The sequence below is a fragment of the Neoarius graeffei genome, chromosome 14, assembly GCF_027579695.1.
Source record: "Neoarius graeffei isolate fNeoGra1 chromosome 14, fNeoGra1.pri, whole genome shotgun sequence".
NCBI classification, from domain to species: domain Eukaryota; kingdom Metazoa; phylum Chordata; class Actinopteri; order Siluriformes; family Ariidae; genus Neoarius; species Neoarius graeffei.
The window spans coordinates 31,410,237-31,434,782 of NC_083582.1; the positions used below are offsets into that span (position 1 = coordinate 31,410,237).

Here is a 24,546-nt window from a genome sequence, read left to right on the forward strand (position 1 = left end):
CCAAAAAAGTTGGGACAAAGTACAAATTGTAAATAAAAACAGAATGTAATAATTTACAAATCTCAAAAACTGATATTGTATTCACAATAGAACATAGACAACGTATCAAATGTCGAAAGTGAGACATTTTGAAATTTCATGCCAAATATTGGCTCATTTGAAATTTCATGACAGCAACACATCTCAAAAAAGTTGGGACAGGGGCAATAAGAGGCTGGAAAAGTTAAAGGTACAAAAAAGGCACAGCTGGAGGACCAAATTGCAACTCATTAGGTCAACTGGCAATAGGTCTTTAACATGACTGGGTATAAAAAGAGCATCTTGGAGTGGCAGCGGCTCTCAGAAGTAAAGATGGGAAGAGGATCACCAATCCCCCTAATTCTGCGCCGACAAATAGTGGAGCAATATCAGAAAGGAGTTTGACAGTGTAAAATTGCAAAGAGTTTGAACATATCATCATCTACAGTGCATAATATCATCAAAAGATTCAGAGAATCTGGAAGAATCTGTGCGTAAGGGTCAAGGCCGGAAAACCATACTGGGTGCCCGTGATCTTCGGGCCCTTAGACGGCACTGCATCACATACAGGCATGCTTCTGTATTGGAAATCACAAAATGGGCTCAGGAATATTTCCAGAGAACATTATCTGTGAACACAATTCACCGTGCCATCTGCCGTTGCCAGCTAAAACTCTATAGTTCAAAGAAGAAGCCGTATCTAAACATGATCCAGAAGCGCAGACGTCTTCAATGGGCCAAGGCTCATTTAAAATGGACTGTGGCAAAGTGGAAAACTGTTCTGTGGTCAGACGAATCAAAATTTGATGTTCTTTGTGGAAATCAGGGACGCCGTGTCATTTGGACTAAAGAGGAGAAGGACGACCCAAGTTGTTATTATCGCTCAGTTCAGAAGCCTGCATCTCTGATGGTATGGGGTTGCATTAGTGCGTATGGCATGGGCAGCTTACACATCTGGAAAGACACCATCAATGCTGAAATGTATATCCAGGTTCTAGAGCAACATATGCTCCCATCCAGATGACATCTCTTTCAGGGAAGACCTTGCATTTTCCAACATGACAATGCCAAACCACATACTGCATCAATTACAGCATCATGGCTGCATAGAAGAAGGGTCCGGGTACTGAACTGGCCAGCCTGCAGTCCAGATCTTTCACCCATAGAAAACATTAGGCGCATCATAAAATGGAAGATACGACAAAAAAGACCTAAGACAGTTGAGCAACTAGAATCCTACATTAGACAAGAATGGGTTAACATTCCTATCCCTAAACTTGAGCAACTTGTCTCCTCAGTCCCCAGACGTTTACAGGCTGTTGTAAAGAGAAAAGGGGATGTCTCACAGTGGTAAACATGGCCTTGTCCCAACTTTTTTGAGATGTGTTGTTGTCATGAAATTTAAAATCACCTAATTTTTCTCTTTAAATGATACATTTTCTCAGTTTAAACATTTGATATGTCATCTATGTTCTATTCTGAATAAAATATGGAATTTTGAAACTTCCACATCATTGCATTCCGTTTTTATTTACAATTTGTACTTTGTCCCAACTTTTTTGAAATCGGGGTTGTAGAAGGATAGTGGTGAACCATCAACTTCATTGGAGAAATGTGGTCGGAAAAAAATCTTGACTGAGCATGATCAGAGATCACTTAAATGCTTGGTGAAGTTGAATAATGATAATTTAAAAAAAAAACCCGACAGTAGAACTCACGGCTATGTTTAATAGTGAAATTACAAGCATTTCCACACTCGCATTGTGATGAGATTGGGACTAAACAGCTGTGTGTCCATAAGAAAACCACTTGCTAGTGAGACTAATCAGGAGAAAAGGCTTCAATTTGCTAGGGTGCTAGTCCTAGATTGGACTCTGGAGCAATGGAAAAAGGTTCAGATTTACCCTATTCCTGAGTGATGGTGTGTCAAGGTAAGAAGGGAAGCTCATGAAACAATGCACCCATCATGCATAGTGGCCACTGTACAAGCCTATGGAGGCAGTGTTATGATCTGGGGTTGCTGCAGTTGGTCAGGTTGAGGCTCAACAATGTTATGGGGCAATAAAATGAAGTCAGCTATGATGTGAATGTACTGATTGACCAGGTTATGATGTCAATGGATTTTTTCTTCCCTGATGGCACAAGCATTAAATTAAGGCTCAAATAGTGAAAGAGCGGTTCAGGGAGCATGAGGAATCATTTTCACACATGAATTGGCCACCACAGAGTCCTGACCTTAACCCCATTGAAAGTCTTTGGGATGCTGGAGAAGACTTGACAGAGTGGTTCAACTCTCCCGTCATCAATACAAGATCTTGGTTATAAAATAATGCAACCCTGGACAGAAATAAATGTTGTGACATTGCATAAGGTTGTTGAAACAATGCCACAGCAAATGGTTTGTACTGAAGAATATTGATGGTTCATGTGTGTTGTTTGTTGAAGAGGTGGTATTTGTTGGAGAATACTAATGCATGTTGGTGTTTGGAGTTTAATGGAGAATAATGGTTTTTGGAGAATGATGGTGTTTGTTGGTGAAAACTGATGTTTGTTGGAGAATGTTGGTGTTTGATGGAGAATACTGGTGCATGGAAAATGTTGATAATGAATATTGGATCATTTTAGAGAATGTCTATTCAATGGTTTCACTCAATTGTTTAGTTTGAGCACTTCTGAGAAATTTGATTTATTGACTCCCCCTCCCCTATCACATCAGCACCACATGTGACTAAACACATTTGTTTATTTGTACTCAAATGCAAGTCAATGTCATTCCGTAACAAGCTGGTTATGTAGCTTATTAGCAACATACTATCACTGAGCCAGAGCAGACAAAGATGGATGGCAGGCAGATGGAAGGGTAGACAGAAGAAATGAGGTAGCGTGAAGAGAGGGGGAGGAGAAACCAAATGAAAAGTGAGCAACAAAAGCAAGAGCACAGTGGAGAGTGAGTCACTCATGACTACAGGCAGCACTTATATATACAGATGTGTATATTTATAGCCTTCCAGTGACAAGATATTTTAGGATGCACATATGCACTAGTGCAAAGTAAAAATGTGCATTTTCCCAGCAGTTCCTCATCAGCCTCTTCCTCAAAACGTTATGTGAGACGTTCCTCACACAAATTCCTCTTGGATGCTTTCGTACCAATACTTAAACATATCTTCTCTCTGTAAAGAGTTCTTAAATTTCCTCTCAATGAACCTAATTCTCACCTCACCAACCACTTTCCTCTCTGTTGGATTGTTGGTTTCTTTTCCCCCAGTTTTTTTGTAAAGAACCTTCTTCCTGGTCTCATGTGGCTAATTAGAAAGTCTTGGGTCATGATCTGCTGCTCTGTCTTGTCTGCTGTGTCAACTGCTCTGGTAACAATGGAGCAACAGGAGAATGGGAAGACAGTTGTTGCCCTTGGAGATGTTGGACTCTGACATGGCTGAAAAAATATATGTCGTGGATGACAGAGCATGGACATGACACATACTAATGCAGCGGGGAAACATCTAAGCTCAGTGGATTGTTATTGGGATACAGAATCAGAGGAAGTGAAATAGAAGGTATATTTACCTCCCGTAGATAACAGGAGATCCCTCGCAGTGCTGTGGTCATGGCAGTAGGAGATGCCAGCTGAGACACAAAGATAATGTTACTCCAAAACAACAGGCCTACATTTTAAGAAAAAAGAGATTCCTCAATGGTTCTTTGTATTGTTAATTATTTGAGACAAAAGGCAGTTCTTAAGGGTTCTTTAGTTAGTTGCTCTACACTCTTAGAAAATGGAATCCTCAGGGGTTTTATTGAATGGTTAATGATTCTACACTCTTACAAAAAAAGCCTCCCTCAAAGGTTCCTCAAAGGTTCTTTGGATCATCTACTCAAAAAAAGTGATTCTTTGAAAAAGGGATTTCTGAGAGGTTCTTTGAATGGTTTATCATTCTGAATATGGGATGATTCCACAGTCTTAAGAAAAAGTATTCCTCAAAGGTTCCTCAGGGGTTCTGGAGATGATTAATAGTTCTAGTCTCTTAGAAAATGGGATTCCTGAAAGGTTGTTTGAATGATTAATGGTTGTACACAAAAGCATTCCTCAAATAAGTATTCCCCAAATGTTGCTCAAGGGTTCTTGAGATGGGATTTCTAAAGCTTCTTTGGCTAGTTAATGGTTCTTTGGATTGCTAAAAGTTTCATTCTTTTGGGGAAAAAATGATTCATCAAATGATTTACCACTCTCAGTAAAAAAAAAGGATTCTTGCAAGTTTAAAAAAAATAATTAACAGTTCTACATAGAACCTTTATGGGGTATCTCAAAAGGGGAACATCGAAGAACTCTTCAATCTGCTAAAAGAAATAATGTTTTTTTTCATAATTGCAGAGTTTTACATAGAATGTTTAATGCGTCTTTTTTTCTAATAGTGTACGTCACTCAAAAATACTAACACTTAATGATATGTGAAGTTTAATGGAGACAAGATAGTGTGGGTTGTGTTACGATTGGCAAAGTTCTTCCATCTCTCCATCTGCACCTTTGATCAGTTGGTAAATGGATGAATAATTCATATGTTGTACACACACATGCACACACACTCACAGGAGGTGGGTGTTCCAAGCAGACATTGAAGTGCTTGGGTTGATCAGGCTTCACTCGCCGGAGGGCCACACGTGACTCACCAATGAACTCGTTATGCGTCAGCTTGTCCTCATCACACACAGACACTCTGAGAGACAGAGATAGTGAGACAGACAGAGAGGATATAAGACACAAGCAGTCATATTAGATCATATAAAGACTGTCCACAACACAGCTGACAATACAAAAGGAAATTCTTTCATTACAGTTTCACTTCACCTGATGTAGTTAAAGCATATATGCAGAGCCATGGCCTCACTTTCGTTTATAAATGCCTTGAGACCTCAAGAATGGCACAGGAATAGTTTTAGGCATCAACAATAAATCTAATATAGTAATTTTTACAATTAAAGTGATTTATATAGGTAGCGGTCCGAGTTAATAATGTTGACGTCCGTAACGTCACAGCAGGAAGTCTATCGGTCTCATCGCCATTTACGCTATACTAAAACACAGAGCTGACTGCAACTCCGATCCTCCATTTTGAACTAATTTATCGCCATGCCATGTAGATGTAGCAACATGACAGAAGGTGGATTTACGTTGCATTCATGGCCCAAGAACGTTCAAACTGCAAAGATTTGGACGCGTTTTGCGAGAAGTTGATGGGCACATTGGGCACCTATGAAGTGGTCTCTCCTCTGCTCTGCACATTTTACTGAAGACTCGTACGAAACCTCTGATCTGTTGAGGAGCGTTGGCTATAAGCCCATATTGAAAGAGAGTGCAGTACCAACAATTAAATAAAACTACAAGAAAAGGAAAGTATTTATTTTATTTATTTATTTTTTTTTAAAGGAAAGTGAGTTTGGGCGGCACGATGGTGTAGTGGTTAGCGCTGTCGCCTCACAGCAAGAAGGTCTGGGTTCGAGCCCCGTGGCCAGCGAGGGCCTTTCTGTGTGGAGTTTGCATGTTCTCCCCGTGTCCGCGTGGGTTTCCTCTGGGTGCTCTGGTTTCCCCCACAGTCCAAAGACATGCAGGTCAGGTTAACTGGTGACTCTAAATTGACCGTAGGTGTGAATGTGAGTGTGAATGGTTGTCTGTATCTATGTGTCAGCCCTGTGATGACCTGGCGACTTGTCCAGGGTGTACCCCGCCTTTCGCCCGTAGTCAGCTGGGATAGGCTCCAGCTTGCCTGCGACCCTGTAGAACAGGATAAAGCGGCTAGAGATAATGAGATGAGATGAGATGAGGGAAGTGAGTTTAGTTGCACCAGTTTTCCTGGAGTGAGCCGAGGGTTGTTGGTAAAACCCGGGACGGAACGAGACGTGACATATCGCTCGGGCAGTGACCTCCCCGCGGTTGTTGCTAAAACCGGTGACATCCCATTCCATCCCGGGTTTTAGTAAATGCCTGAGCCGAGCAGTAATGGCAGAGTACTCAGTAATGGAGAGAATGGAGAAAGATTGGAGCAGCTGTCTTATTTCTAAACTGGATATTGCTGCCATCTTGCCCTTACATGGAAGAAGCAAATGAACAGAGAACTGAACGAACAACTGAAAGTCAGATTGTTTCAAAACAATTGGCCACAAGATCGGCCTTCACGAAGCGAGAACACAGACGGGTAAGCTCCGACTCTCATCTCATCTCATTATCTCTAGCCGCTTTATCCTTCTACAGGGTCGCAGGCAAGCTGGAGCCTATCCCAGCTGACTACGGGCGAAAGGCGGGGTACACCCTGGACAAGTCGCCAGGTCATCACAGGGCTGACACATAGACACAGACAACCATTCACACTCACATTCACACCTACGGTCAATTTAGAGTCACCAGTTAACCTAACCTGCATGTCTTTGGACTGTGGGGGAAACCGGAGCACCCGGAGGAAACCCACGCGGACACGGGGAGAACATGCAAACTCCACACAGAAAGGCCCTCGCCGGCCCTGGGGCTCGAACCCAGGACCTTCTTGCTGTGAGGCGACAGCGCTAACCACTACACCACCATGCCGCCCCAGCTCCGACTCTCATTTGGATAAAAAAAAAAACAACAAAAATAACACATTGTTTACCTGCATTTAGATTAATACATGTAACTTGTATTGTGTGTTTAAGTTACCGGTATAAGATTATTTAATTTGCTTCAGAATGTGATTGTCTCAGTTCATCTGATTATTTAATTAGCCTTTTACATTTTATCAGTGAAAATGCATGCATGTACATGTATGTTGCATAAGTTATAACACCTATCCTGTTTTAATGACAGTCAACCCACAATCAATGAAGTTAAATCAGTCTTAGTTGAGCAAGTCGGTAACGGTATTTCTTACTTTCACCATAAATTTTCATTTATATGACTTTGGTCTATAGTTGTCAAAGGCCTCGGCCGTAAAACCGGTTACTGCTGTGACGTCACGCACTCAGGGATGGCTAGCTCAGGGGGGCAGCTCGAATGCCAACTTTGTGGTCGATTTTAACTCTCAAAAATATATATTTTTTAATTCCCATTTATGCAGCATACAAGAGCCAAGGATGGAGATACTATCCACTCAGAAATTTATTTAAAAATAAAGGTTCTGCGGGCGGCACGGTGGTGTAGTGGTTAGCGCTGTCGCCTCACAGCAAGAAGGTCCGGGTTCGAGCCCCGTGGCCGGCGAGGGCCTTTCTGTGCAGAGTTTGCATGTTCTCCCCGAGTCCGCGTGGGTTTCCTCCGGGTGCTCCGGTTTCCCCCACAGTCCAAAGACATGCAGGTTAGGTTAACTGGTGACCCTAAATTGACCGTAGGTGTGAATGTGAGTGTGAATGGTTGTCTGTGTCTATGTGTCAGCCCTGTGATGACCTGGCGACTTGTCCAGGGTGTACCCCGCCTTTCGCCCGTAGTCAGCTGGGATAGGCTCCAGCTTGCCTGCGACCCTGTAGAACAGGATAAAGCGGCTAGAGATAATGAGATGAGATGAGAGGTTCTGCGTATCTCCTTTAATATGAGAAGGTTCACAAATGATCGTGCATTCTCTCCAGCCTGAGACAGCAAGTAAGCAAGCGGACACTCTCAGTTAAGTGTTTAAGTGAGATTAATAAGCTAGACAAAAAAAGGCATTATTTACTCTGTTCTGGAAACACTGGCCTCAGGCACAGACTCATCAAGACTGAACAAGGTTGCAATAATGACTCATTGTGTGTCACAAATAAAAATCATTTGGCTCACTGAGAAAACAACTGATTTTCCTTTCCATTAATGCCCAAACCTCAGGGCTGGCATGAATGTGATTAAAATGAAAACATTCTTCTTTGACTATTCCAATGAAATGGCAGTGCTTGCCTTCAGGGAGAATCACAGGGGGCATCAGAGGCTGTTTTTAATCAAATGAAATAAGACTGTCCTTCAAGTGTAGATCTTTATTAAGATGCATCAGTATGACTTTTTCCAATTGAGTCTGAGTTATACGTATGTACAGTCCCCTCCAAAAGTGTTGGAACAGCAAGGCCATTTCTTTAGATTTTTCGCATTTGAGTTTGAGATCAAAAGATGAAAATTAGATATTAGTTTGGAATTTATTTCAGCATTAATTTCCTGATATTTACACAGATGCATTTAACATTTTAGAACATACTACCTTTTGTTTGAACCCACCTATTTTTCAGGTGATCAAAAATATTGGCTGATAAGTGTTTCTTGTTGTCCAGGTGTTGCCTTGTTAGAGTGAATGTTTAAACAATTAATAGCTCTGAATATCTGCTTGTGGTTTGAACCTTGGGTTTTAGCTGTGAAGACTGAATTTGTTGTTTAAAAGGATAAACCAGTATGAAGACCAGAAAACTGTCTATGGGAGAAATCAAGCCATTTTGAAGATGAAAAAAAGAGGGAAAATCAATCAGAGCCATTTCACAGACATTGGACTTAGCCAATACAACAATTTGGAATGTCCAGAAAACAAACAAAAAAAACCCCACTGGTTTACTAACAACCAGACATTAAATAGATAGGCAAAGGAATGATACCAAACAACAGCGATTGATGACAGAAACACAGTCCTTCGTTTAGGAAATTAATGTACAACAGAAAACTAAGCATACAGTCATTTCCACATAAAGTTCAGCATTTATCAATGTGGACGTGAGAGGAGGCTACGATCAAATCTCACATCAAGTCACACCTCGTGTACACAAGAGTCAGTGTGGACATACGGTGCAACACAGTAAATCTGGCTGAGTGGAGAATTGTTATTAGACCATACAATATATTCTGACTGGCACTGAAGCAAATACAGCCACATATTCACCACTTAAAAATATGTAGCGTCTGGTAAAATATTCTATTTTGTAAAGGCCTATATCGACTATGTGTCATGTATCCCAAACATAAATTTTCAAATTGTTTGCAATTAATGGGGTTAACATTTTTTTTTGGCGTAAGATTAGTTTTGCTTTCATTTTGAGATTAATAAAATTAATTAATTAATATAATTAAGCAAGTAAAAGCATTGGGGAGGTTATGTTTACATTACACAGTATCACATCACATTGAATGTTGGTATCAAACCTGATACAAATATTAATATTAGTATCAGTGCATCAGGGGCGGCACGGTGGTGTAGTGGTTAGCGCTGTCGCCTCACAGCAAGAAGGTCCTGGGTTCGAGCCCCGGGGCCGGCGAGGGCCTTTCTGTGCGGAGTTTGCATGTTCTCCCCGTGTCCGCGTGGGTTTCCTCCGGGTGCTCCGGTTTCCCCCACAGTCCAAAGACATGCAGGTTAGGTTAACTGGTGACTCTAAATTGACCGTAGGTGTGAATGTGAGTGTGAATGGTTGTCTGTGTCTATGTGTCAGCCCTGTGATGACCTGGCGACTTGTCCAGGGTGTACCCCGCCTTTCGCCCATAGTCAGCTGGGATAGGCTCCAGCTTGCCTGCGACCCTGTAGAAGGATAAAGCGGCTAGAGATAATGAGATGAGATGAGATCAGTGCATCACTAAGAGGAAACTTTCTTGCCCTGACTGATTAAATCAAAGAGACATGGACAATCGGATACACCGCACCGCACCACACCACTTAAACACCATGTTATCACTTTTACCCAAATAAGCCCATTTCAGATGATTACATGATGTGGAACTTTGGACAGGAAGTAATCCTCTTTAGGAATCTAAGATAAATAAAAGGATTCAGGACAGTACATTAGAAAAAGGCTGAATAAGCATGGAATATTGTAGTGGAAAGGAAAGAGTGCAGATTGTGGCACTGAATAAAACTGAAAAAGTATGCATCTTCTAACAGATTCTGGATGCTGACTAATGTCCCTCTTTGTTCAGACAACCTTCTTTTTTCTTTTGTTTTATTCTCTCTTTCTCGGTTTCTCTGTCTTTGGCCAAATTGGGTCCTTTCAACAGCTTTCCGGAACTGTCTCATCCACAAAAAGCAATGGTGGTTCAAACGCTGGCCAGTAATTTGCTACAAATCAGTCTTTCATTCCTGTGGAACACAAGAACATGGTTTCACAGAGTGAGAGAGAGAGAAAGAGAGAGAGAGAGAGAGAGAGAGAGAGAGAGAGAGAGACTCATGATGAGTAGGTCATGATGCAGGAAGAGATCAAGTTGAAAAGGCAGTGAGGATGGAGCAAAGAAGAGCCTTCATTTTTTTCATGAAAGTAAATGATCACTATTCTGCTGAGGTTTTATTTTCAAGAAGAAAAAGGGAGATTAAGGAAGCCTAGTCTGTGTTAAGATAGCTATTTGTTTGCTGGGTTGATCTTTCTGACGTGTTTTTTTTTCAGATGTGTATAACTTTTGATTGTCTGCCAAAAAATTTTTCAAAAAGTGTAGAAATGTAGTGAACTGTCAGGTGGAGTAAGGAATGCATCTGTATTTTCCATTTCCTACTACAACCCCATTTCCAGAAAAGCTGGAATATTTTCCAAAATGCAATAAAAACAAAAATATGCTATTTGTTAAGTCACACGAACCTTTATTTAACTGACAAAAGTACAACGAAACGATTTTCAATAGTTTTACTGACCAACTTAATTGTACTTTGTAAATATAAATTAAGTTAGAATTTGATCCCTGCAACACACTCATAAAAAGTTGGGACAGAGGTAAAATAAGACTGAAAAGTTCATAGGATATTCAAGTAACTCCATTTTGGAAGATTCCACAATAAGCAGGTTAATTGTTAACATGACTGAGTATAAAAGGAGCAGCACAAAGGGTTCAATCTTTGCAAGCAAAGATGGGTTGTGTCTCACTCCTTTGTGCCAAAATTCCTGAGAGGATCGTTAATCAATTCAAAAAGAACATTTATCAATGCAAGATTTTAGGTCTTTCAAAATCTACGGTACATATTGTAAAAAGATTCAGGGAATTCGGAGACATCTCAGTGTGTAAGGGGCAAGGTCAGAAACCACTGTTGAATGTGGTTGACCTTCGAGCCCTCAAGTGGCACTGCCTGAGAAACTCTGTCATGCTAATGTGACAAATATGGCCACATGGGCTCAGGAGTACTTCGGAAAACCGTCGTCACTTAACACAGTCCACTGCTGCATCCAGAAATGCAACCTGAAACTGTATTACGCAAGGAGGAAGCCATTCATCAATTCTATGCAGAAACGCCACAGATTTCTCTGGGCCTGAACTCATCTCAGATGGACCGAAAGACAGTGGAAACATGTGCTGTGGTTACATGAGTCCACATTTCCCCTTGTTTTTGGGAAAACTGGATGTCGAGTTCTCAGTGCCAAAGGTGAACACGACCATCCAGTTTGTTATCAGAGAAAGGTGCAAAAGCCAGCATCTGTGATGGTACGGGGGGCATCAGTGCCCACAGCATGGGTGAGTTGCATGTGTGTGAAGGTACCATTAATATATTGGGGTGTATATTAGGATTTTAGACAGACATATTTATCAAGGCAGTATCTCTTCCCAGGAAGTCCATGCTTATTTGAGCAGGACAATGCCAGGCCTCATTCTGCATGGGCTACAACAGTGTGGCTTCGTAGACACAGAGTGTGTGTACTTGACTGGCCTGCTGCCAGTCCAGATCTGTCTCCTATTGAAAATGTATGGCACATCATGAAGAGAAGAATCAGACAATGGCGACCATGGACTGTTGAGCAGCTAAAGTCTTGTATCAAGCAAGAATAGGCAAAAAATCAAATTGCAAAACTGCAACAATTAGTATCCTCAGATCCCTTACAATTGAAAAATGTTATTAAAGGAAAGGAGATGTAATACAATGATAATAATGCCTCTGTCCCAACTTTTTTTGAGTGTGTTACAGGCGTCAAATTCTAACCTCTTTTATATTTACAAAATACAATTGTCAGTAAAACTATTGAAAATCTTTTCTTTGTACTTTTGTCAGTTAAATAAAGGTTCACATGAATTAACAAATCAAATATCGTTTTTATTGAATTTTGGAAAATATCTCAACTTTTCTGGAAATGGGGTTGTATTATGTTCAGTTCTTTGGTACTCATCAATACTGGTATTGATTGATAGTGAGGTGAGTAACCTACTGAGTATTCAATAATCAATCAGTGGTGTCATGGAACATATGCACCAGGAGTTTTGTGGTGTTTAAACTGTGTGTGTAACAGAGAGTGAGCTGTAAGTGTAGCAGATGAGTACTCAGTCAGCTTTTCCTTCTAACCATGTTTTCTTTACAGGGGAGACTTTGTATGAACAAAAATATTGTCATTAATTTGAAAAGACAAAATAGTGAATTCAAATCATGACAAAATAGCCTACATCCTGTAGAGACATTACAATTTCAAAACCTTGATTTTGTGTCTTGTGGCTTTGTCAATTTGTCCGCACAATTAACTGTCAGCATCCAATTTTAAATATATGAAAACACAAAATGCTAGGGGCGGCACGGTGGTGTAGTGGTTAGCGCTGTCGCCTCACAGCAAGAAGGTCTGGGTTCGAGCCCCGCGGCCGACGAGGGCCTTTCTGTGCGGAGTTTGCATGTTCTCCCTGTGTCCGCGTGGGTTTCCTCCGGGTGCTCCGGTTTCCCCCACAGTCCAAAGACATGCAGGTTAGGTTAACTGGTGACTCTAAATTGACCGTAGGTGTGAATGTGAGTGTGAATGGTTGTCTGTGTCTATGTGTCAGCCCTGTGATGACCTGGCGACTTGTCCAGGGTGTACCCTGCCTTTCCCCCGTAGTCAGCTGGGATAGGCTCCAGCTTGCCTGCGACCCTGTAGAACAGGATAAAGCGGCTAGAGATAATAAGATGAGATGAGATGAAATACTAGTATGTGCTGGATTGAGTGCTATATTTTAACCTGCTGAGTACTTAGGGTGGACGTTACTACTAGGACTATTCATACAGCAACATGTAGAGTACTGTGCAAAAGTCTTAGGCACAGTTAGTACAAAACAGTTTAGAGTTTTGTCTGAATATTGCGTTTACAAAAAAATACAGCAATGTTACAGAAAAAAAATTCTACTGTATGTCAGTAAAGAAAGCAATATATTACATAAGAAACCATTCTTCAGACAAAAAACAAACAAAAAACAAAAAGAAACAAACAAAAAAACATAATCAAGGCTGGGTTTTGCTGCATAGGCAGTATTTACATAAGAGACAACTGAAAATGTCAGTTTGACCACAAAACCAGTTTGTAGCAGAAACTGCTAAAAAAAAAAGTTAATGCTGGCTAAAACAGGAAGGTGTCAGCATTAACATTTTCAGCAGTTTGTGCTACAGTAGCTCTTCTGTGGGATTGGACCATATGGGCTAGCCTTTGTGCCCCATGCGAATCAATGAGCCTTCGACACCCATGACCCTGTCACTGGTTCACTGATTGACCTTCCTTGGACCACTTTTGGTAGGTACTAACCACTGCATACCGGGAACACCCCACAAGTTGTGCCATTTTGGAGATGCTCAGACATCTAGCCGTCACAATTTGGCCCTTGTCAAAGTCACTCAGATGCTTATGCTTGCCCATTTTTCCTGCTTCCAACACATTAACTTTGAGAACTGACTATTTTCTTGCGGCCTAATATATTCCACCCTTTAACAGATGCAATTATAATGAGATAATCAATGCTATTCACATCACCTGTCACTGTTTTTAATTTTATGGCTGATCAGTGTACATTTTAGTTATAAATGTAACTACGCTGTAACACATAGAGCACCCTACAAAATCTCCAGAAGTTAGTCATGCAGAGTTTACTTATTTCTGCTGAAATAATCTCTTTCGCACACTGTAAAAAATGTCCGTAGAATTAACATTGAATTTATGTAAAATCATGACATAAAAAAACTGTAAATACAAAAACAATGAAGCAGTGTGTAATTTACATCAATATACTGTAAAACTCCTAACCAAATACCACTGTTAATTTAACAGTAAGAATATGTTGAATTGATCATATTTTTTTGTAGAATTTACAAATTGTTGTAGTTTAAACACAGACAAACTGTAATACTAAAACAGAATGTGATAGTTAAAATTACATCATTGCCCTGTTAAAAAAATTAAAAAATGTCAGTAGAGGCTCTCCAGCACATTTCGTAAAACTCTAAATCAAATAAAATATCTGTCTAGTAGATCATTGCTTGTAACCATCATTTTGGAGCCACAAAAACCAATAATCGAGAACACTCGCAATTCATTCCTAGATGCTTTTTTATTGTACAATGAATATCCGTAAAATTAACAGTTATGTATTGATTATTGTACATTGAATACCTGTAAAATTTACATTTAGTTATCATTAATTGTACATGGAATCCCAGTGAAATGTACAAGTTATTCTGTAATGTTGTTTACATTTCACTGTATTTTTAACAGGATTATTCTGGCAACCACAGCTGCCAGTGTTTTTCCGTAAAAACAACAGATTTTTTTTTACAGTGCAGATACAGTGTCATGTCTTTGTTTAGTGTTTGCTTTTTCTGTCTGTTTCTGCAGAGGTGAATATTCTGCCCTCCCTCAAGCTGTCTAACACACACACACACACACACACACACACACACACACACACACACACACACACACACACACACACACACACACTTGTTCACTACTCACAAGCTCACTGAGGGTCAGTGAAATAAAATGCCCTTCAGAAGTAACTGTGACCTCAATCTGTCACTACATCTGGATGACACACACACACACACACACACACACACACACACACACACACACACACACACACACACACACACACAGAGAGAGAAGCTTGATAGAGCCCCCCTGATACAGCATGTTACAACATTTCAAACAAGAACTCTCACCAACGCATATATCATGGAGTCTGGAATATGATGGTCAGAAGGGTTCATTAATTTTCTATTCCAGTTGCAGCTCTAACAGTAGTACAGCAGTAAATCACAGGATTATATTAAAGGAAAAATCCTGGATTTTTTAATGTGGGCCCCATTTTTCTATCTCTTTGGGTCCAAATACTTACTAAGCACAAACATGATTGAAACTGATTAAGTATTACGTTAGAACACTATAACCAGCAACTGCAAAATGGCTGTACAATGTAATTCTATAGGGCAATCATCCGCATCAAACTAAAACACTTCTTTTCACCACTGACAGACTCATAACATTATAAAAAGTGTCTGACAACATGGAAAGAATCTCTACAGTGATACACCTGTGTCTGTTTACCTCAATTTATATATATTTAAATATGGTATACACACACACACACACACACACACACACACACACACACACACACACACATATATATATATATATATATATATATATATATATATATAAACTGTAGAAGCTTGAGCGAGACTTCTGTTATATGTTAGACACAAGTCTATCTCTGTAGGCATCCTTTCCATGTTTTCAGACACTCATCAATATTGCTGATTGTTCAATCATTCATATATCAGAAAACCCGAAGAAAAGAAAGGTAAATCAGTGAGTGTAGAAACAGTCATTTTCTACAGTTTCTTTATATTTCTTGAGGTAAACACACTCAAGTGTATCTCTGTAGAGATTCTTTCCATCTTGTCAGACACAAATAATAATGTTATGAGTCTGTCAGTGGTGAAAAGAACTGTTTTAGTTTGACATGGATGATTGCCCTATAGGATTACACTGTATAGATATTTTGCAGTTCCTGGTTAGAGTGTTCTAATGCAACACTGAACCAATTTCAATCGTTTTTGTCCCTCATAAATATTTGGACCCGATGAAATAGAAAAATGAGGCCCTGGTTTAAAAAAAAATCCTGGACTTTTCCTTTAATGCGCTTGTTCTAATGTTATTATTTCTATCTTAACAGCTCACAGGGATCTGTGTATGTATATGGCTCCACATTATCTCAGACTGACAGATTAAAAACTGGATGATCTTTTCCTCACAATTTCTGGAAATACATGACAGTGAAGTATGTCACCCTTCCAGCTAACATTCCAGAGATAGATAGATAGATAGATAGATAGATAGATAGATAGATAGACAGACAGACAGACAGACAGACAGACAGACAGACAGACAGACAGACAGACCTTGCCATGAATTCAGAATCCAATAGTTTTATCAATCTGGTCCAGCGGCTTTCATCAGCATCTGAATGTCAGGATGATCATGCCACACTGTGTTTCCAAGTTATGATGAAGGTCAGACATCACAACTGTGTTTGAACTGGCCATCTTGAAGCCAACACGATGCCAGCATGTCCAGATTTTTGGAAGCTTATGTGGGTCCATGGGAGCAAAGCTAGCATAAACAAGAGCTGGGCTGGCTGTTTGTTATGACAGTTGACTTTCAGAGGTCAGTCAACAAACAGTGGAGTGTTTTGAAAAAGTTTTGACATTCCTTTGGTTTAATCAAGAAGTTCTGAAGCTACACCCACTGGTCACTTTAATAGGAACTTGTTGTTGATTACAAGATTCCTGTTCTTGGTTTCAGGAGTGGAACCCAATGTGATCTTCTGCTGTTGCATGCTGAGATGCTTTTCTGCTCACTACAGTTGCAAAGAGTGATTATATGAGTTACTATAGCCTTCCTGGCAGCTCAAACCAATCTGGCCAGTTTCCTCTGACCTCTCTTATCAAGACATTTTCACCCACTGTTGCTCACTTGATGTTTTTAGTTTTTCACACCATTCTGTGTAAACTCTAGAGACGGTTGTGTGTGAAAACCCCAGGAGATCAGCAGTTTCTGAAATACTCAAACCAGTCCATCTAGCACCAACACCCATGCCACAGTGAAAGTCACGGAGATCACAGTTTTTCCCATTCTGACGTTTGAAGTGAACGTTAACTGAAGCTCTTGATTTGTATCTGCATGATTTGATGCATTGTGCTGCTGTCAAGGGATTGGCTGATTAGAGAACTGCATAAAACGGCAGGTGGGTGGGTGTTCCTAATAAAGTGGCTGGCGAGTGTATTTCTCAATAAATGAACGTTTCTGGAGTGAATATGCAGGGGTTAATGCCACAGTAGTGATGGACAAGGGCCATTACTTACTGAACATAGGGCATCCTTGGGTAGAGCTTATCAAAAATTTTGCAACTTGGTAAGCATATGTTTTAATTATCTGTAAATCCAACATGATTTCCAGCAAAACTAGAAAAAAAATGGGGGAACTGTCTATCAGTAGTGTAATAAGTAACAAATTCAAGCGGTATATTGCCATATTTGGCAAAGACCATACTTCAGATAAATTAGTCAATTCAACTTACAAGCCATGTCAGATGTTTCATGAATTCACCATGATGTTAATTCATTTAGTAAAGCTTTTATCCAAAGAAAGTATGACATTGAGGACTAAAGGTATTGTTCATAGGCTGAAATCTCTGGGGATTGAGCTTATCACCTCCTGCTTGTTAGGCAACAGCTTCAGCCACTGAGTTATCATTGTGTTAGGCACCACAATTTGATGCGGTCCCACTAATGTGGGGGAAAAAAGCCCAAAATCTAAGCTGGAGAGTGAGTCCAGGTTCCTTATCTGCTTTTGGACCATATGTAACACCAGCAGGACTCAAAGCAAATTGTTGGAGAACCAAAAGTCTAATTGCCAAGATAAGGGATGCATGTGTATTATTTAAGGGTTTGTCCACTCCCGGTATACCAGACACAAGGGCATTTTCCCCCTCACACCCATCACTGGTAGCAGCAATGAGGTGTTGGAGAGTGACAGCCCAAGCTGCATGCGGCGTGGACCAAAAGTACAATATGATAATCACCAGTGAACCACAGAGAAGGGAAAATAAACTCGATTGACAGATATAGAGAGGATTATATTTATGCTACCTGAGTGTTTTTCTGCACATGTCTTCTTCCGTGATACCACAGTAGGTAAGTGTCTCATTCCACACAGGATTCAGGGTGTTCTTCACAATCTTGGTCTTCAGCTTGTTTGCCTGGATTGATAAACATCAACAAATGGGTATAATTAACACTGCAATTTCCAAATGGATTACCCAAAGAAACACTATAATTTTAAATCATCACGCAATAAAATGCACGATTTTATTCCAGTAAAAAGCCGCAGTGCTTCTGGGTTTTTAAAAGCTTGAGAAGTGAAAATTACCAGAGAAAATTGCTTTTTCTATTCAGCCTCAGTAAAAACAGAATGCAATCTCCACTATTAACCAAACATTATAATTCAAGATAGAGTGCAATCTAAGAGGCACCATTAATTATCTTGTTAATTCACTTTTGCCAGCTGCACCAATGTAGGTACAAAGGAAAAGTGCCACACCATGATTTTTTTTTCTTGTCATGGACAGTCCAATATAATGACTAATCTGTGATATTCTGTCTCAGAATAACTTGAGTTGCATATGTTAATTCTCCTCAAAATTCTTTCGAGTCACTGAAATGGTGAACTCAACCATGTGGATGGATAGGCCTCCACCGCCAACAGGTCTAGGCCCTGTAGTTACTAATTTGTACCACTCAGCAACACTTACAGTGATTTATTCCTGAATTAAAAGGACAAGAGTAACAGGTGGCAGATTGTTGAGCTTTATTCTGCAGTCATGCGTGACTGCTGAAAACAACCGATGCCTATTGAAACCTACTGAAAAGTATAAGCTCTGAAAAGATTGTGACAGAGATGCCTAAACGAATGTATTCCTCTTCACTCTCATGCCATATGCAGCAAAAACACCATGAGGGCCACCAAACTGGGTTATGTATATGTCAGAGGCAGTATATTTTTACAAGATGTTCAGGAAACAAGGTTTAGGAAATTTGCTAAGCAAAGCAGTGGGTACAGCCATCCAAAAACACTGGCATGTGTCATCATTTGGCTCAGAGCTTGAAGAAAAGGAAGTGGTGTTTTTCCCCAGACTGTGTGCCCAAAAATAGGCTGTGTACATGGGATGAAGCCTTCATCTGACCAGCCAGATGAAACCAGGGTCCTCATTCGGAGGCATGGTGAACAAACTCTGCATATGTCTGATCAAAGTTATTAGAGGTCATCTAGTCATGGCTATATGACTGAGACCACATTGACACTATTGTTTGAGTTATTTGTATTTTATTTTTATGGTGAACGAATAAAAGAAAGGGTATTTTTTAATTTTCCTTTACACCACTGCACTGTTGAATTCTGCAGTCACAATTTGTCCATGGGGGAGGTCAGGCAAAGCCCCACCAGATAGTATATCAGCTATTCAGCAAATGGTAATCTTCATTTACAAACTCTATACATTTTAAATTACACTGAAATACTAATTAACTCTTTTGCATGAACAGTAATTTAAAAAATGCTATTTGACATACATAAGCTGATGCTCCATTGATTTATGTGCCTTTACAGACGTTGCACAATTGTGGTGCAGCATGTTGACAGCCCTATTTAGCTCCAGAGCATTATTAATGCACCTAGTGGTCAAAAATAGTAACTGCAACAAGTGCTAATAAAGGCCCACTGGGGCAGCAATCATGGTGATCCATGCTTGGGGGAGGAGCCCCAAACAGGACAGTTAATGACAGGATTGTCAAATCTGTGATCACCAAGAGCTTGTTTTTATAGCAAATAATCAGAATTAAATCTTATACATAAGGTATAAAAAGGTCCTGAGTTTCAGCCCAGTGGCCGGCGAGGGCCTTTCTGTGTGGAGTTTGCATGTTCTCCCTGTGTCTGCGTGGGTTTCCTCCAGGTGCTCCGGTTTCCCCCACAGTCCAAAGACATGCAGGTTAGGTTAACTGGTGGCTCTAAATTGACCATAGGTGAGTGTGAATTGTTGTTTGTGTCTATGTGTCAGCCCTGCGATGATCTGGCAACTTGTCCAAGGTGTACCCCGCCTCTCACTCATAGTCAGCTGGGATAGGCTCCAGCTTGGCCACGACCCTGCACAGGATAACTGGTTATGGATAATAGATGTATAATAACATAAAACAAAGGCAGAGTGTAAGTGTACACAGTGTGTCTCTGATGGACAAAAGCATTTCTTTTGGAAGATATATTGCAAAGATTGAGACAGGATGTGAATAATATCAGTGAGCCTGTTTCCCATACAAAGGCTGAAAAAAAGAAGAAAAATGTATCTTCCTTTTCCAGTGCTTAGATTCCTTAGGCTAGATTCAGGTCTTCTGTGTGTGTGTGTGTGTGTGTGTGTGTGTGTGTGTGTGTGTGTGTGTGTGTGTGTGTGTGTTTAATATAGCTATATGTCTCCTGTATCAGATCAGCTCCATCACCTAAGGCTGAGGTGAACCAGGAGAGAAAACATTCTCTCTGTTAGTGTCTCTCTTTATCCTGAGGAGATTTGTGGCTGTGTGATGTAAATAACAGCCACATATTATCACAGGCAATAGTTTATAAGGAGAGGACAGGAAAAAATGAGAGTAGAACAGACCTTGCAGGCACCAGGGAGCAGGTGGAGCTTCACATAAGGGTCAGCTAAACCATTGAAGTCCATGGGCTTCAGACCCTGGAACACAGTGAGACACACAGAGATGAAGAGTGACAACGATGTACCTGGTCCATCATGAGCAATAAATAAATAAATAAATAAATAAATAAATAAAAGGATAAAATGTCCAGGAAATAATAGCAATGACTCATCTACCATCATACACATATTAAGCAGTCTAGAGCTGGTCACTCTGAACAGCCAAGCCACCAAAATAGAGTAATACATCATGGTTGCATCATTGCTTTCAATCTCAATATGTTATTATGATCTTCTATCATGTATTAGGAATTCTAGTCAGATTTGAGATTTGTAATGAAGTTTGGTGCCAAAACGTTGTATCATTTTCCTGCATGAAATTCTATTAATATCTTTGGTAGAGATCTAAGCTCAGCCAGCATTTTAATTGTAATGAGTCAGTATAGATAGTTTTCACATGACGTCACAGAGTCAGGGATTCCCTAGTGGCAGTCATCTTGGGGGTCCAGCTTACCGTACGGGTGACTGAGCACACATTGTAACGCGCGAGTACAAAGTCTTCAAAAGAACCCAAGCAGGCTATTTAAAGCTAGCAATGGTGCACACCTGTTGTATTCACGGCTGTCGTAATAGGTCAGATGATGAAGTCAAGCGGAGCTTTTATGGAATTCCCACTGTACGGGAGCATGAAGGCGAGCAAACAAAGAAACTCAGCATACAAAGGAGAAGTCTATGGCTTGCGAGAATCAACCGCAAGGATTATCAGCCTTCCAAACACAGCAAAGTCTGCTCCGATCATTTTATAAGTGGTAAGTTGTTTAAATAAACAATCAATTGTGTTTAAGTTTGTTTTTGGAAACCAAAACATCATGTGAACAATCTCTGGAGAATGCCTAACTGGAACCGCTGAGTGTACGTTTACATTGTAAAATGTACACTTAATATCGCTCGTTTGTCACATTTCTATTTGAAACTTGTCACTTCACTCACGCAAGGGTCATTTTTAAAAAACATTTTAGGTCTATTCTGTATGATTTGATTTGTGTTTGGGATGCAAACAGCGCGCCTTTTGGCGGATGCCGCCTGAATCGCGCAGATCCGATTTTTTTTTAGGGGGGGCGTTGGAGTGTCTGATTATAATTTCAAAGTAAATTCTGTATTAAAATTACTAAATAAGCAAATCCATTACAGTCCATGAAACAGGAAGTATAAGGATGAGAAAAAAACAGTGTAAATCGGAAAGCTGCGCACATTTGTGCAGCCCGAGCGGTGTGCAGGACTGCGCATATGTGCGCAGCTTTCCGATTTAAACTGTTTTTTTTTTCTCATCCTTATACTTCCTGATTGATCTTTAATTTTAGAAAACTGACTATATAACTTCATAAATTCGTCCGAGATAACGTAGCCGGTAGTGGCGATGGTCCGTTTTGTTTGCCCCCCAAGATGACGGCTGGGGGGCATTCCCCGAAATGCCGTGACGTCAGTGAAAACTATCTATAGCAATAAGGATGTCTCTTGCAATGTTTTATAAAACAGGGATTTAAATGATAATTGATTGGTTGTAATGTTCAATTTAATGTTAGGGCAGCCTTCAGAGCATAAGCTGTCATGTGTTTATTTCTGGAAAATGATTTCCTAAAAAAGACACTTGAATTTCAAATGCATTTAGATATTGTTTTTTTTCATAGAGTCAGAGTCCTCCCATAGCTATTAACTTCCTCGAGGATTACTACAGTATACATGACAACTGTTGAAATTGTTTCTGAAACCAGTAATGAAACTGTGGGAGTGAGAGATTTTCATGAGTGAAATTGGAAATTCATTTGAAGAAAGTATTTCTCATGAATTACAAATGACAGGAAGGTAAGTGAAACTATGCAAAGCATCAGAGGCTAGCATCTGGGGACTAAAATCAAATAATTTTCCCAGTCGCAAAGGAGAGCAATGAATAAATATGTACATTGAAATGTTTCATTCCTCTTATACCAGAGCAATATGCCAACAATTATATTTTTTAATTTATTAAGAAATGAAATTTTTTTTTCCATTTCCATGTAATGTTCTGGAATGTCTTTGAAACAAGTTAGTTTCTTCCATTACTTACATTATAGCAGCTACATTCCCTCACCTGTCTCTCTTTTTTCTCTTTCTTGAAGCTGAAGACAAAAAAACACAGCTTATAATGTTAGCGAGAAACCGCAACGCATAAACTCTTCTGTCCTGAAAACTTTCCTGTGTCAGAAAACCTGAAACTTGACACCCTGATTGTTCCAAAGTGCTGACATTGGAGACTCCTTCCATAAATGTCAACCCTCATCCTACCATGCTATTTTACACCTTAATCTTACCATGTGGGGTCTGTTTGGACCCCAATACTTTTCTTTAAAATTAAAGCTTATAAAGACAAAATCACCAGATAAGTTTTGTTCAGAACATCTTGTATTAATAACACCAATACACTAAAGGGCCCAAGGCATAAAGAACACACTTAACCTTCATCCTACCAGCCAATTTTACATACACAAACTACCAGGCGGGGTCCGTATGGACCCCAGGAGGGAATACCTTGAAGTCAATGCAGTAAGAACCAATTCAATGCAGCAAACAGACATAACTTTATTGAAGAACAAAATCCACTATGGCTGAATATCAATCATGTATTATAAATGCAATAACATTGCAATAATATTGCAATAACTAGCATACATGTAGCAAATTATAGCTCCACAAAAACTTGGCATTATATACATGATTTTTGCAGCTCATGCAGCTGTAAAACATTCTGGATTACAACTTAGGTCTTTTCTTACAGAATTTAAAACAAAAAAGTAATTGTAAAATAATTTAGGGCTTTTGTTTTGCAGCCTGTGCTTATTGCAGCAGTGGGGTCCACACGGACCCCAAGAAGGAATGCCTTGGTAGTTTCATTATGGAACATAAAAGAAATAAAAGAAGTTAACTTTCAGTGTGCTATTCAATTATAAAATGAAAGACAGATAAACTTTACTCTGGGGTCCGGTTGGACCCCAGTAACAAATTAATTATACCTTCACAATGCAAAAAGCTGATCCTCCGGTGCTTTAGTGTTTTAATTAAGACATAAATTCCGACAAATTCATAAAACGGTGAGGCAGTATGTCACATATTTTTAAAATGGCAAACAAACATATAGGTGCGGGGTCCAGATGGACCCCACTTGGTAGGATGAAGGTTAAAAGTGCTGACTGCAAAGTTGAATTCTGAGCAAAATGTTCTATTTCTATTGCTGTTGGCATTTTGAGATGTTGCGATGCTGCACACACCGTGCATCCTACGTGTAAATGTTTTGCTGAGATAAAATGTGTCCCACATTTTACGATTCCGGAGATTGCTGAAGCAAGCAAGCAACAAGATCACATGACCACCGTGGGGTGTTTTTGACCTACTTTTAACCAAAACAAGTGGGCATGGGCAAGCATGGCGGACTCCATTCTCCTGCCAGCTAAAAGTCAGCGGAAAAGAAAAGGAAAGCCTGACTAGTGAGTGCAACTGCAAGATAGAGCAAGATTAGATTATGTAATTTTTCTGGACAGATAACTAAACCCTTCTAGCTAGCGCTTAGCTATCTTAGCCTTAGAATGCATGAACCCGACTCCACAGTAGCGAGTATGGAGTTATACACCTAATGTTTTGATCTTACAGAGAAAGAAACGATAACACAAAAGCAGTAACAGAGAAAAGATATATTCATCTTTTGTTTCGAGGATCTATTCTGCCAACCACAAATTACATACCTGTGACTCAAAACTCTCCGAGGTCGATGCAGAGTCATGATGTTTTCTGCACGTCACCATCTTGGTGTAATGCAGTTTCATAGTTATGCTAATTAGTTAAAGCTCCTTGCATTTGACTATTTAGGACCATACTGTTCACCTCAAGAGTTAGGAAACAGTCCCAAAATGAAGGAAAGCAACCCTCAGCTCATCAAAATGATCACATCTCTTCCGCATGATATTGTTCTTGCAGGACATAGGAAAATGCCATGCACAATAAATAAATAAATTTCAGATGACTTTGCAGTCAGCACCTTTAAATAAATGTCTGTTTACAGAAAACCTCACGTTTTTAAAAATCCATTTATTTGGCGTATC

At 39.9% G+C, this 24,546-nt stretch overlaps 1 protein-coding gene across 1 annotated transcript in view; it reads right to left on the reverse strand.

The window, feature by feature from the left end:
* Positions 1-24,546, reverse strand: part of LOC132897541 (double C2-like domain-containing protein alpha) — a 52,871-nt gene that overhangs the window by 16,269 nt on the left and 12,056 nt on the right. The window contains exons 3-6 of the mRNA XM_060938801.1: positions 20,381-20,455; positions 17,826-17,935; positions 4,607-4,733; positions 3,586-3,645 (exon numbers count right to left, since the gene is read on the reverse strand). Coding sequence (XP_060794784.1) covers positions 3,586-3,645; positions 4,607-4,733; positions 17,826-17,935; positions 20,381-20,455 — 372 coding nt within the window. The remainder of the gene's footprint in view (positions 1-3,585; positions 3,646-4,606; positions 4,734-17,825; positions 17,936-20,380; positions 20,456-24,546) is intronic.